The sequence below is a fragment of the Rhineura floridana genome, chromosome 19 (genome assembly GCF_030035675.1).
Source record: "Rhineura floridana isolate rRhiFlo1 chromosome 19, rRhiFlo1.hap2, whole genome shotgun sequence".
Taxonomy (NCBI): domain Eukaryota; kingdom Metazoa; phylum Chordata; class Lepidosauria; order Squamata; family Rhineuridae; genus Rhineura; species Rhineura floridana.
Genome location: NC_084498.1, coordinates 7,947,768 through 7,961,252, shown reverse-complemented (window position 1 = coordinate 7,961,252; position 13,485 = coordinate 7,947,768). Strand labels below are relative to the sequence as shown.

General features: G+C 46.7%; 1 protein-coding gene across 6 annotated transcripts in view; it reads right to left on the bottom strand.

The window, feature by feature from the left end:
* Positions 1-13,485, bottom strand: part of HIP1R (huntingtin interacting protein 1 related) — a 101,515-nt gene that overhangs the window by 21,566 nt on the left and 66,464 nt on the right. For all 6 annotated transcript variants that reach the window (XM_061603374.1, XM_061603375.1, XM_061603376.1 and 3 more), the window contains 10 exons: positions 12,818-12,955; positions 11,692-11,750; positions 10,938-11,010; positions 8,293-8,476; positions 7,061-7,149; positions 5,352-5,468; positions 4,612-4,713; positions 2,738-2,932; positions 1,445-1,592; positions 821-907 (listed from right to left, as the gene is read on the bottom strand). In XM_061603374.1, the coding sequence (XP_061459358.1) occupies positions 821-907; positions 1,445-1,592; positions 2,738-2,932; positions 4,612-4,713; positions 5,352-5,468; positions 7,061-7,149; positions 8,293-8,476; positions 10,938-11,010; positions 11,692-11,750; positions 12,818-12,955 (1,192 nt within the window). The remainder of the gene's footprint in view (positions 1-820; positions 908-1,444; positions 1,593-2,737; positions 2,933-4,611; positions 4,714-5,351; positions 5,469-7,060; positions 7,150-8,292; positions 8,477-10,937; positions 11,011-11,691; positions 11,751-12,817; positions 12,956-13,485) is intronic.

Below are 13,485 nucleotides of genomic sequence, written 5' to 3'. Positions count from 1 at the left end.
GTTGTTTTGCTTTAATATGTATTTAGAGATGTTTTGTTTTAAAGTCCGTTTTTAAGATGTTTTGGAGATTTTTTAGGGTTTTTGTTTGCCGCACTGGGCTCCTTCTGGGAAGAAGGGCAGGAGAAAAATTTAATTAATTAATTAATAAGTAAGTAAGTAAGAACTGAACACTTTCCCCGCTTGGGATTCGCAGCAACCCTGACACAGAGGTGTACCACCTCCAAAACAGGATCATTTCTAACCACAGTGCCTCTGGGGGCTGCCCAGTTGGCGTTGACCCATGACAGGGTCTTTTCAGGAGCAGCTCCCTGTTCGTGAAATGCCCTCCCTGGTGAGATGCATCTGCCTTCCTCATTGTTGCCTGACAGGAGAAATTTAAAAGCATTCGTGTTTACCCAAGCATGTGGTGGCTGAAAGATACTGTTCCTGGCAACCCTGAGACCACTGTTCTTAGATTGCTTTGAATGTTTTTTTAAAGATTGTTTTATTATGGATGTGTTTGCCATCCTGGGCTCCTTCGGGAGGAAGGGTGGGATATAAATTGAAATGATGATGAAAAGATTCAAACTAAAGCTTGAGCAACATGGCAAAATTAAACCATGTTTCATGGACTGACCAGACATTTGGCTTTTGTTTTTTGGGAGTAGAGGTCAAGAAGGGGGATGAAGAGAAGGATTCAAAGAAAAAACTTTCGTGACAGCAGGGGAGGGGGAAAGAGGGGGCTGAGGAGGCACAACCACTCCTTGCTTGCAACTCCAGGCACCTCCATTCCCACCCTCTCAAGGTAGGGGAACCGCAGTGGCCACCCAATGGCCTTTACCTGCCATGTTGGCCAAGTAGTGCCCATGCCCGCTCTCCACAGCGTCGACTGACTGCAGAGCTGCTTGTGCCCGGCTGACGAGGTAATCTGCAGAGAAGGAAGCGAAGGGGGAGGCCGTGGGAAATGAAATCAGAATCTCTGGCACAGATGCATTTTGTGGCTTGAAAGCAGGGCTGGCTCCAGACTGAGGGGGGCTCAGTCGGTGGGCTCCCTCCAGCATCCTTAGGAAGGGAGTGGGCGGACTCTGCACTGGTGACATTACCTGGCGGCAGCAGCAGCGCTCCAATGAGTGGCAGGCGGCCATGGCTGGGGGAGTTGCCATTTACGTTTATCCCAATGGCCCCAAAGTGGGTTCACTTGGGGCACTGTGGGAAATGAAGATGGCATCTCTCTCTGACCTGGATGCACGGGGGATTTTTTTTTAAGGGAGGCCTAGGACAGACATCGCTGGAAGGCCCTGGGGCACAGACTAAGGGTTCCAAATACTGGCATCCGGCTTGCTTGAGAGGCTTACTCGAGGATGCCTGTGCAACTTTGCTCTTTCTAAAAAAGATTAGGTTTTTTTATTTTAAAAAAGCAAAGCCACCACCAGATCCATCTGTGTTTGTGGACCTTTGGGCCTACCTGGTGAACTGGTACATCGAATGTGCAAGGGATCATCCAACTTGGCGACTGCGTCCTGAATGATGCTCTCGGCCTCCTTCACCGTCCCTTGCAGGATGCCGAACTGGTCCTCCAGGAGCTTCTGCTGTAGGTTCTGTTCTTGACTTTTCTGTGGGACGGGCCCCAAAAGTTCAAGATAACATTACCCTCCTGGGACCCATGTTGCACCCCGAAAATCAAGGTGATCCAGCCTGGGCAAAGGGCGGTTTTGTACTGCTGCTAGCTGACTCCCCCTTTCCTTGGCTTAGCTCTGCCACCTTCCTTGCTCTTCCCATCCCAAACCTGCCCATTTCCCACACCGCAGTCAAAAGTAGACAATGCCTGTCGGGGCTGGTGGGGTGGAAGGCAGGGAGGCCAACAATAGGTGGAGCCCAGATCCAATGACAGGCAGAACCAACTAATGCTAGTTTTGCCCCCATTCTCATATTAACTTCTACAATGGCAACATTGAGACTAAGGGCCCCTCCAGATGTCCCTTTTATTGCACATCCATGACGATTTGGGCTCATGATGCTCTTGGGGTGGTCACACACGATTCCACTTTCAAGTTGCAGGGCAGACATACTGCTTCGTTTCCAACCAGTGCATGTCCCATAACATCCTGCTGAAATCCTGTACTTTTTCATACCACGAACTTTCTGAGGGATTTTTTGTCCCACTTTTGTTGTGAAACAGCGCAGGAGTGGCCCTTCAAACCACCAGTTATTTATGTATAAACATATTTGTACACTGCTATTTCATTCGTTAAAAATCAAAGTGGTTTACAACAAATAAAAACCGTACAATAAAGACCATTTAAAAATACAGTAAAAACAAAGGTCAGCTGCTGCAAAAAGACAACTTCTCAATTGCCTGCATAAGCCTATTGAAGCATAAGCCTGTTAGCAGAGCATTCCGGAGAACTGGGCCGATGACATAAATTTCATGTCAGTGTTAAAGAGCTTTGCCAACTCGGAGGATAATAATGCTGTAACACTGGGGAAGTAACAGACAAAACTAATAAAACGGAATAATGTGTAGATGAGCCACTATAAATCCACCACAAATGCACTATTACTGTGCAACCCACGGAGCAGAATACATCCACAAAAACAGAGCAGGGCCTATGGGGGAAGAGTTGACAGCCAGGTCTGCCCCCTGGGCTGATTGTAAGGAAGCAGGCAGACAGGGGCTGGCTGAGGCTGGTGGGGCAGTGCCCCACTCGCCCTCGTGGACCAGCCTTCACAGCCAAGGCTTCATTTCTCCCTCCAGTACCTTTTCCAAGAGTTTCCCTTGCAGCTCCTGGACCTCCTTGGCCCTTTTCTCTGCTTCCTGGCTCAACAGCAGCTCCTTCTCTTGGATCAGACCCTTCGTGGAGATGAGTTCACACTCCTTCTCGCTGGCCGATTTCCTCAGCATGTCCTTCTCGGCCTGGAGGGCTTCCAGTTGGCTGTTGAGGTCTGAGCCAACCTGCAGGCAACACAGCAAGGAGGAGAAAGGAACCACTGGCTGACTACGTCATCATCGAGCTCCCTGACTCCAGCTTGGCCCCGCACTCTCCCTCCCCCTGCCACCGTGGCTTTTTGCTCCCCCATCGTCCTCTCTGTAAAGAGATTTAACCTAAGAGGTAACGGCAGCAGATTTGGACAGGGAGGCTTAAGATGAGCTTCCTCCACCAAACCACATGACAGCACAGAAGGCTTGATGGAGTGAAGCATCTGAACCAGAATCTGCAGCGTTTCGGACAACAAAAACTATCCATTTCCATCCCAGCTATTACAAGAACTGTCCAACTATCTGGTGCAGAAATTTGTTTTCCAAGCAAACGCGAGTTTGTTTTCCTCTTCCCTCCCTAACTCCCTTTTTTTCCTTTTTATGTCGTGTCTTTTTAGCTTGTAAACCTGAGTTATTTTTAATGATTTGTAAGCTGCTCCTTTGCAGCTGAAGGGTGGCATATAAATGCATTGAATACGATGAATAAATACCAAATAATACATCTACCAGCTATAGCAGTACAGGGTCTCAAACATTCTAGTAACTGGGCCCACCCAAAGCAGGAGATAAGGGAGGAGTGGAAGGCACAACCAAAGCATCCCTAACGTCGAGACAATGCTAGATGGCTGCCTCAGGCAAAGGATTGTGGGTGCACAGCAAGACAGCAAAGTGTAGACAGATTCCTAATAGCCTTTGGCAAGACAACCCACTAGGATAGTCTCACTGTTCTTTTTATGAGAGCTGCCTACTATTTTTAAAAAACTCTTGTTGGATTTTATTGCCTGTAGATGCTGTTTTAATTTAATTTATTTCAAGACTGAAATCCTCCTTTACTCTACCTACATCTGCTCACAGCAGCATGTGCAGTTACAAAGACATAATTAGCCAAAAAAATCTAAAAAACAATCTTAAACAACAAGCAAGAGCAATAGAACAGCCACCACAACACACACCATCAATAATTTTGTATATTTCAAATTTCATATAGTTGTAAGCTGCCTCGGAAGCTTTCTAAAAGTTTTTGATAAATAAGAAAGAAATCTGACCCACAATGCATAGGGTTGTATTCAACTAAGTCATACTCAGAGCAGACCCACTGAAATGGATGGATCCACATTAATCACGTCCATTAACTTCAGTGAAATAATTTCATGTTCGTTAATTTCTGAGTATGGCTAACATTGCATATAACCTATAACTCCAATGAGGATGACTTGCTGTTTAGCTGAGGCATTAACTGTAAAAAGATGCTTGCAAGGCTATCCTTTTTTTAAGGTCAGCATGTGCTATTTGTATGATTTCCACCATCAATATCTAAAATGAAGGTTAACTATTTAATTTTTGCAAATTGTATTGTTTTTATTGTTTTATTGATGTATTATTGATGTTTTACTGATGTATTATTGATGTATCTCTATATTTGTGTTCTTTTGTAAGCCGCCTTGAGGGCCTTTTGGCTGAAAGGCAGGGTAGAAATATTAAAATCAAATCAAAATCAAATCAAATCAAATGGTACATTTAAGTGGGGCTGAGTATCACGTTAATTAGCCAGGGGTGGGGTGGGCACCACTGCAAGGCTTTAACCCTCAGACCCCCCCCCTCAACAGCAATTCAGCCCAGCCCTGCGACACAGACCCTTTTGCCCGGCCATGTACCTGCTTGGAACGGCAGAGCGATTGCTGAATCTGAGCCAATTCCTCTTGCTTAGACTCCAATTCTCTCTTCACCTGCTCCATTTGCAGCATCTGATCGTCTAACTACACATAGGGATAAGAGAGACAGAGAGAGAACACGAATCTTTTAAACGTGCAAAATGTGCAGGTGCTAATTTATACATATAGATCTCCTCTGGGCAGATCAAGATGACGGGTGGCTCCGAGGGAAGGGCATAAAATCGATTCTGTTTGCATTTAAAGGTGAATTCATCCAATTTGCACTGTCCAAAACAATATGAGAACCAAAACACAGCTGTCCTTTGAAATCCACACCTATCCGAATTTTGCAATGCTGTCTGCCAACCAAACAATGTTTACAAAAATGCTTGCGTTAGGGGAACGTGGGCACAAAAATGCAAGTATTGGTGAAAATAACATGCAAAAATGCATTGTATGAAGGGAAATCATTTGCAAAAATGTGTACATTAGTCAAAAATTTGGACTAAAATGCTGAAGAATTTTCACAAGGATTAAAAAAAAATCACAAATTACTGCAGAGCTGCGAGAACCAAATTTAAGAATGGGAAAATGAGAAACAGAGAACTGAAACTGATAGATCCTGCCATCCCTAATCTTACCACCCATAGATCAAAACTGTCAGGGACAACCCTGGAGAGAGAAGAGGCAAGATTTAGGAGCATTCCGAAGCCAAAGAGCTCCTTCAGGCGCGAAAAGCAGACCTTCATTTCCGACTCCCGTTTCAGTTGGTCCATCTCGAAGGACAGCTGCTCCTTGACCCGGGCAACTTCTTCTTGGCTTTGCTGGGTGACTGTCAACTGCTTGGCCGTGTCTGCATTCTTGGTATTAAAAACAAAACACACAAAAAAGTTTAAAGTATATTGGAGATGACGGACGTTACTGGGAAGCCTTGGAAAACAGACTCCTTTCCTATTCAGTCTTCTGCACAGGGGAAGAGGGGGCAGAGATGTGAGACAGACGGACGCATCCCAGCAAGGGCTCAGAATCCAGTTCTGTTTCCTTCTTGCCTCTTTCTCACTGCCTGGCCTGCATTCAAGAACTTGCAACTGTTCACTATGGAGGCAGGAGAAAGGCCACGTTTTGGAAGGAAGTGCCTCTTAGGTCAGCCTCCAGCCAGAAATATTGTGGAGAGGAGATCTGATGGGGCAGGGAATCACTGCAGAAAATAGATACTAGTAGTGACCTAATTGTATGACTGGTTGGATAGAATCTGCCTGCATGCTTTTCCTTCTATTTCCACAAGTAAAAGGGACTAGATCTTTTCTTAAATGAAACCAGAACATTCAGGGAGAAGGTCTTGAATATCCCCAAGAGGGACCGTCCCTCCCCTGTGGTTACAAAGTCCTCCCATGCCCACCAAACTGTAGCTTTCTTCAAAGAACCTGCCTCCTAATAGACAGCAACCAGAGCATCCTGGTGCTTTGGACCAACAAGGAGAAACCAGAATCCATTTCCAGAGGGGGATCACAGACTTCTTTGAACATGTGGCTCAGTTACAGATACCAAGAACAGGCATCGATATGTTAATCAACAAAGCAAGAAACCAAGAACCAATGCATTTTTCAAAAAAACATACACTAAAATCTCTTGGCTGTCAAATGGCTTCCCGAAACTTTAGGCCTCTCCAGATGCTGGGTTTCCCCAGGAGCTCTTTGCACCCACAAGTGGACCAAACAGCCAGATCTTGCCCCAGAATGCTCTCCTATTGAAGGGACGTGCTCTGGGCCAGCATTTACACCATTAAGAGAAGTTGCTGGCAAAAAGCCATTCTTAGGCTCCATCTGCATGATGCGTTTGCAGTAGGCTCATACCACTTGAAACAGGCCCAGTTTCCCTCAAAGAATCCTGGGAACTGTAGTTTGTTGAAAGCTGCTGAGAGTTGTTAGAAGATCCCCTTTCCCCTCCCCGAATGACAACTCCCAGAGTTCCCTGAGGAGAGGGATGGATTGTTAAACCACCCTTGAGAGCCGCAGTGAAACCAGAGCCAACTAATTCTCATTTTGTCCCCATCCTCCTCTCGGCTGAGTTCTACACAGGGCAGCACTGAGACTAAGGAAGAAGAGGCTGACAGGAAGGCCACCCCCTGGACTGGTTGTTCTGAGTAAGAAGGCAGGTGGGTGGGGGCCTGGCGGAGGGTAGACGGAAGTTGGTGGGGCAGCGTCCCATTCGCCCGAATGGACCAGCCTCCAGTGTTTAAGTTGGGCTCTTGTGGACTGCCCATGGAAAAGGAATCTGAGTTTCTTCTGTTGTAAGCTGCTTTGAGTTTCTTTTTTGGGAAAAAAAGTGATTATTATTATTAATTATTATCACCATCATCATCATTATTATTCTCTTCTAGCATTGCTCAAAATGAAAATTGCTCAAATAAAACAGTGTGGAAATGAAACCTGGCAGGCCTCACAGATGTTACCTTTCGCAGTAGCTCTGCGTGTGTGTTGATCAACTCGCTGTGCTTCTCTTTCAGCTTGGTGTAGCGGATTTCCGTGGCACTGGCCTTCTCTGGCAAAGGGAAGGAGATTGTCACGATTTACTTCCTCAGCCCAGCTACTGAACCCGTGCTCAGAAGCCATGCAGTCTACAGGAGTCCGTCTTAGCGGACAAAGCAGCTCTTCTGGCAGAAAATGGGTCGTGGGGCCCAGACGGCAGGTCGCTACCTCAAAGGCGGCTGACTTGCGTCTTTCTAGCTTCCACAGAGGCTGGAAAATGAGATCATCATAAAATGTCTGGCGCTGTGTGTCTCTATGTGGAGGTCAAGCACACGCTTTCTATATAGGTCAGGCATAGGCAAATGTTTTCAGTCAAAGGGCCTCATTCCTTTCTAGGCAACTTTCTGGGGGCCACATGCCAGGGGTGGGCAGGGCCAGAGGCAAAAGTGGGTGGAGCGACAAATGTAAAACGTTTAGCTTTGCACAATATAGTTTCTAGACTCCCTCACACACCCCTCTCTGTCCTCCATCTGGATAAGCAAGAGGCATGATTAGAGCTCAAGGACGTATTTCAGCCAGGCAAAAGCACGCAAGGAGGATGCAAAACAGGGCGTTAGGGGTGCAGCCTGGGGAGAGTTCTGGGGGCCAGACAGAGAGGCCTCCCCTGGGCCTGAGGTTCCCCATCCCTGACGTAGATGGTCCTAAGTATGGTGCCAGCATGATGCAGCGGTTAGAGTGTCGGACTAGGACCTGGGAGACTCACTTGGCCATGAAGCTCGCTGGGTGACCTTGGGCCAGTTGTTCTCTCTCAGCCTAACCTACCTCACAGAGCTGCTGCGAGGACAAAATTAAGAGAGGGAGAACCATGTTTGTATGTCATCTTGAGCTCCTTAGAGCAGCCTTTCCCAACAGGTGTGCCTCCAGATGTTGTTGGATCACAACTCCCATCAGCCTCAGCCATTGGCAATGCTGGCTGAGGCTGATGGGAGTTGTGGTCCAACAACATCTGGAGGCACACTGGTTGGGAAAGGCTGCCTTAGAGGCAAGATGGAACAGGCTTGTAATAATAAATTAAATATAAACATCCATTCAGGTCTTCCTAGCAAATATACCAGATTCCATTACTGTTGCTGTTTTTAAAGGGCAGAACATGCATTTACACAGACACGCACCCCCCAGCTGCTTCCCAGACCTTCCACCCGACAGCGCCACCTACTGTCCGCTTCCAGGTAGAGCCCTCGGCTCTTGTCTCCCTCCAGCTTGGCCTTCTGCAGCCTTTCCAGCTCGTCCCGGAGCTGCTCGTTGTCCACAAGGGCTTTCTGCTTCTGCTTCCGCTGCTCTTCCACCTCCGCCTCCAGGCTGTTAATCTGGGCCTTCAGCTGAGCGATGTATCTTTGAGCCTGAGGACCACAACAACACACAAACAAAGCAAAGATGACCCTCTTAGTAGTTCCACCCCCTCAGAAGGTCGCAGGGCCTTCTCTGTGGCAGCCCCTAAGCTGCAGAATTTCCTCCCCACAGAGGTGTGTCTGGCATCCCTCACTGTGCAGCTTTCGTCGTAGGCTGAAGATGCATCTCTTTACCCTGGCCTTTGACACTTGAGGTGTGTGTTTTCAATAGGGTGGCTATTCCTATGACTGCAATCTGCTTTTAACGGTTTTTAGTACTGAATTTTAAATTGTAGTAACCCGTCTTGGGAACTGCTGGTGAAGGGCAGGTAATCTAACAACAGACTTGCAGGATCATGGGCAGCATGCTTTGGAATAAACAGTTGCTGGGGACAGCGCAGTTGTGCTCATATCCTGCTTTTGAGTTTCCAATAGGCACCTGGTTAGCCACTCTGGGAAAAAGTAACAGCCAGTGTAGTGCAGTGGTTAGAGTGTCAGACTAGGATCTGGGAGACCAGGGTTCGAATCCCCACTCAGCCATGAAGCTCGCTGGGTGACTTGGGCCGGTTGCCATCTCTCAGCCTAACCTACCTCATAGGGCTGTTGTGAGGATAAAATAGGGAAAGGAGAACCGTGTGCAGCAGCTTGAGCTCTTTGGAGGAAAAGGTGGGATAGAAATGTAATAACAAATAAATAAAGAATAAAATCCCAGACCCCTGGCCGTGCTGGCTAGGGCTGATGGGAGTTGAAGTCATCCCTACTCTTAGTTACCTAAAAAATAACTATGACAGAGTATTTGACAAAAGGGGTCAAATTCAACCCATGATTATATGTCATCGGCCTAGCCTAACCTACCTCACAGGATTGTTGTGAGGATAAAATGGAGAGGAGGAAAGGTGGGATATAAATGCAATAATGAACAAACAGAATACTGGATGCGAAATGGGCCTCTCTCTCCAGCCCGGCTCCCTTCCAGTACTGTGAGCACTCCACTGCTTGAGATAGGACAGGAGAGGGAGATGGTTGTTTCCCCCATAATGTATTTATGGGCTAGTGCTCCAGAAGACTTGTTTAATGAGCATTCAACCTGATTTGCTAGCGCAAAGTTTAGGGACTGGCATGCACTTGAATCCCTCGTGCAAAATACAGACAGCTTGGAGGCAATCTTATATTTGTATTAATAAAGACATCCACCGTCACTTTTAGATGTGAAGAAGGTCAACATGTGATCAACATAATCATGTCTAGTTTGGCTTTCAGGATACCAGCCAGACCTGTGGATCCTGGCATGAACCAGATCTAGAACACACCTCTGGAGCAGTGCCGGGCAGAGGAAACTTGTCTGTCTGTTCAGCCCCCCCCTCCCGGTGGCTTCTAGGATTTCAGCAAGCATTTTTACATACTTCATGAGAGCTAGAAACTTGTTTTTTTAACAAATGAATTCAGAGATTCTCAGGAAGCCCAGCATATTTTGCACCACAGCAAAATTAGAGCATCAGGGCTGGCCCAGAACATTTTTGTTGCCCAAGACAGAGCAGCAAATGGAGGCAGTCCATCTCCAAGTCAAGGGTTGCTTCCATTCCCTTTAATTGAGCATTCTACCACATCAGCTGTTTAAAGAGCATTGATCCTGATTTGCTTTACTAGACAACACTATATCAAGCAAGTCTTATCCTTCACTTTCCAGTCCACTTTCCTTTCCCTTATCAGAAAAACACCAATGTTTGGAGGAAGTCAGTTTGTTTCATAAGAGCTGCAAATCGGCTTTAATTGCAAGACCTGATTTGCCGGTACGTGATTGAGCCCTGCCCCAAAATAGCAACAGTCTGGAAGGAGCCAAGCTGCAGAGTCAGACTGCTCAAGCAAACCAAGTTTTTTGGCACCTGAGGCAGAAAATCTCACAAGCACCTCTCCACCTCCCTGGCAGTAAGAAATAGTATAATAATAACAACAGCAAATTAAATAATTATCAATTTTCTGCCTTTTTGTAGTGCCCAAAATTGGCAGAGGGAGGTGGGGGCCTCCCTTTGCCTAATGGTAGCTGGTATAGCAAAGTGGGGAGGAGAGCCTGGCTCGGAGTCTAGAGTCTGTGAGTTCAAATCCCCGCTCGTGTCTCCTGGGTGTCAAGGGCCAGCTAAAGATCATCCCAACAGTGAGTGGCTCAGGGGTGACGTGCCCTGCCACCTGTGCAGCCGTGGGCAAGCGGCATAGTCCCAAGGAGCCCAGTTGCCCCCCAGCTGGCAGTTGCGGACAAGGCCGGGGCTGGCTTGTGCAGCTGTGGCAAGCTGAGCAGGCCCTAGCCAGCTGGGGAGGACTAGCCTCAGAGGGAGGCAATGGTCAACCCCCATTAAGACCCTATTCATAGGTTAGCCAGAAGTCGGGACTGACTTGAAGGCCGTCCATTTCATTCATTTTCAGAGCTGGCTTTATGCAGTATGCATGTGTGCACACACACACAGCACCCTGATCTTACCTCTAGTTTAATCCTCTCTAGCTCTGCTCGAAGCAGATCAACCTCTTTCTTCAGGTTTTCGATCTGGAGATCCCTGAGGGGGAAAATATTTTTTTCAAAAAACACAAGAACATGCAACCTCTGAACCGATCTAGTGGTGAAGAGCACCGCCAGGTAGACTTAAGACCACATTGGTGTATCGTATGCCATCCTGGACTCCTTTGGGGAGGGAGAGAATAATAATAATAACAATAATATCATTTTATCTGTTCCAGCCTCAACCCACCCACCTCCTCTCAGCAATCTGAGGATTACAAGTGGGGGTCTGTAATGAAATGTTGCAGTAGAGAGTGTCCCTGTACTAGTTTCCAGGTGTGCCCTCTGTCAGGATACTCCATTTCATCCCACTAATTCCCAGATTTTCTAGTTTACCACTCCCCAGCAACAGTCAGCCAATATTTTGTGCCCACTGACCATGCTCAGAACCCACTGGGCTGTTGTGGGGGGTCCCACTTAAGAATTCCTAAAGTTCTGCAACCCATGGGGTCCCTGCAAGCCTATGTGCCTGGGTGTAGCTGTTTTGGCTACATAAGCAAAAGTGCTCAGAGAATGGAGTTTGCTTTTAGTATATATGATAATGTTGACCTACCTGACAGGGCTGTTAGGTACATTCAACTTTTTCTGTTGAATAATCCAAATGCTACATAAACACTAAGCCTCATTATTAAGAGGCTGGCTAATTACTCCCCTTGATTTTGCCAACAAATAGCCTTACCTGTCATCTCTTATTCCATTGGGTGGCCCAAAGGTCTGCTCAAATATATCAGACACATTCTGCAAAAATAAAAATAAAGACTGACAATGGAGGGGGAAGTCTTAAATATAGGGCTGCATAGTATGAATGTTTTACATTCCCAGGAAGAGATTGCACCACTGCATTTATCATCTATCTACACATAGATAAAATGCACCATCATGAATTGAATGTTTGCTCCATTATGCCGGTGATCAATCATTCTTCTGAATGCGCCCTCATGTGGCAGTACTGAAACACTACAATGGCAAAAGAAGCAGCCATAAAAACATCAGCACAACTCTCCCGAGATTGGGCTACGGATGATGGAGAATTCTGACAAAAATGGAATTGGGAATGGAAACTGCCATTCACTTATTTCTCCCATGACAGGAACAGAAATCAATCCAGTGAATACAATTAGTATTTGCTTTCAGCCGGCAAATGTTACGTAATTGATTTTTTCTCCATTTGCATTATGTTTCCTTTGCATTGAAATGAATGGGATGGAATAATGTCATGACAAAATAATTTATGTAATTAATTAATTACATAAATGGCATAAGTTACAGAATTTTGCCACAGCACATAGTGAGATGAATAATGTAGTTTTTGGCGGAAGCAAACTGCAGTGGAACAGAAACCGTTCTGCATGTGATGAATATAGGGTGGAACAGAAAACAATGGTTTCTTACACCTCCAGTAGTAATATAAGCACATGGCAGATCTGTTTTCGGTTGACAGCTTGCAGAAGATGCAAACATGCACTCCCCAAAATGAAACAACATAAACAAAAATCTACTATTTCAACATCCACGTGTGTACCTGCAATGCCAGGTACACAATTGCAAGGAATTTTCTACAATTACTCAGTGGGGCAAGGAGAAGACACTCTGCCCATGCTCAAAAGCACTCTTATGATTCCACTTTTTCCAGGGCCAGAAAGCATGGCCCTGAAGAAGGGAAAAGAAACTGGGGCTGAGCATGAGCTCAAAGTACGCCCCTGGAGCAGAAGAGACAGAGGGAGTTACAGCTTCTGAGGAGCACAGGAGTCTTTCTCCAGTCTCAGCTGACCAATCCAGAGACACCCCCCCCTAATATTTCTTGCCTGCTGCTCCACAGTAGGGGCTGTGCTGATCTCAATCAGATTCTCTGGTTCTTCATCCTCGGGGGCTTCCTCTGGGATCACCACAACAGGCTTCACGTGCTCTGCCAGAGCTGATGCCCGGAGAAAGTTAGGAGGGTTCTATTGGAGGGAGGGGAAAGGCGTCAGACACATTTGCACTGTAAATAAAACTAGACTGCACCAGCAAAATGACAGCTTCACAAATATTTCTTTGGGCTGGTGACCCACCTATTGAACTGGGTGAACATGCGTTTTCTTTCTCTGTCTCTGATGCACACACACCACCATTCTAGGGTCAACTGGCCCCATTTTTGGAAAAACTTTATAACACGGAAGCAGGCAGGACTGTTGTTAGGGGGTGCCCCAGGGGGCACAAGCCCCAAGTCTTTTCTTCAGGGCCCCAGATTTCCTGACACTGCCTTCCATTTTGTAATAAACATATTTATTTTACTTGGTTTACAGTAGGTGTGGGGAACCCGTGGCCCTCCAGATGTTACTGAACCAATGGCCAGGGATGATGGGAGTTGTAGTTCAGCAACATCTGGAGGGCCAAAGGTTCCCCACACCTGGTTTGCAGGGTGGCAGGGTGTGCTGAGAAGCGCAGGGCCACCGAGACCCCAGACCGCCTGCCAACTTTGTCTCCCTAGGCC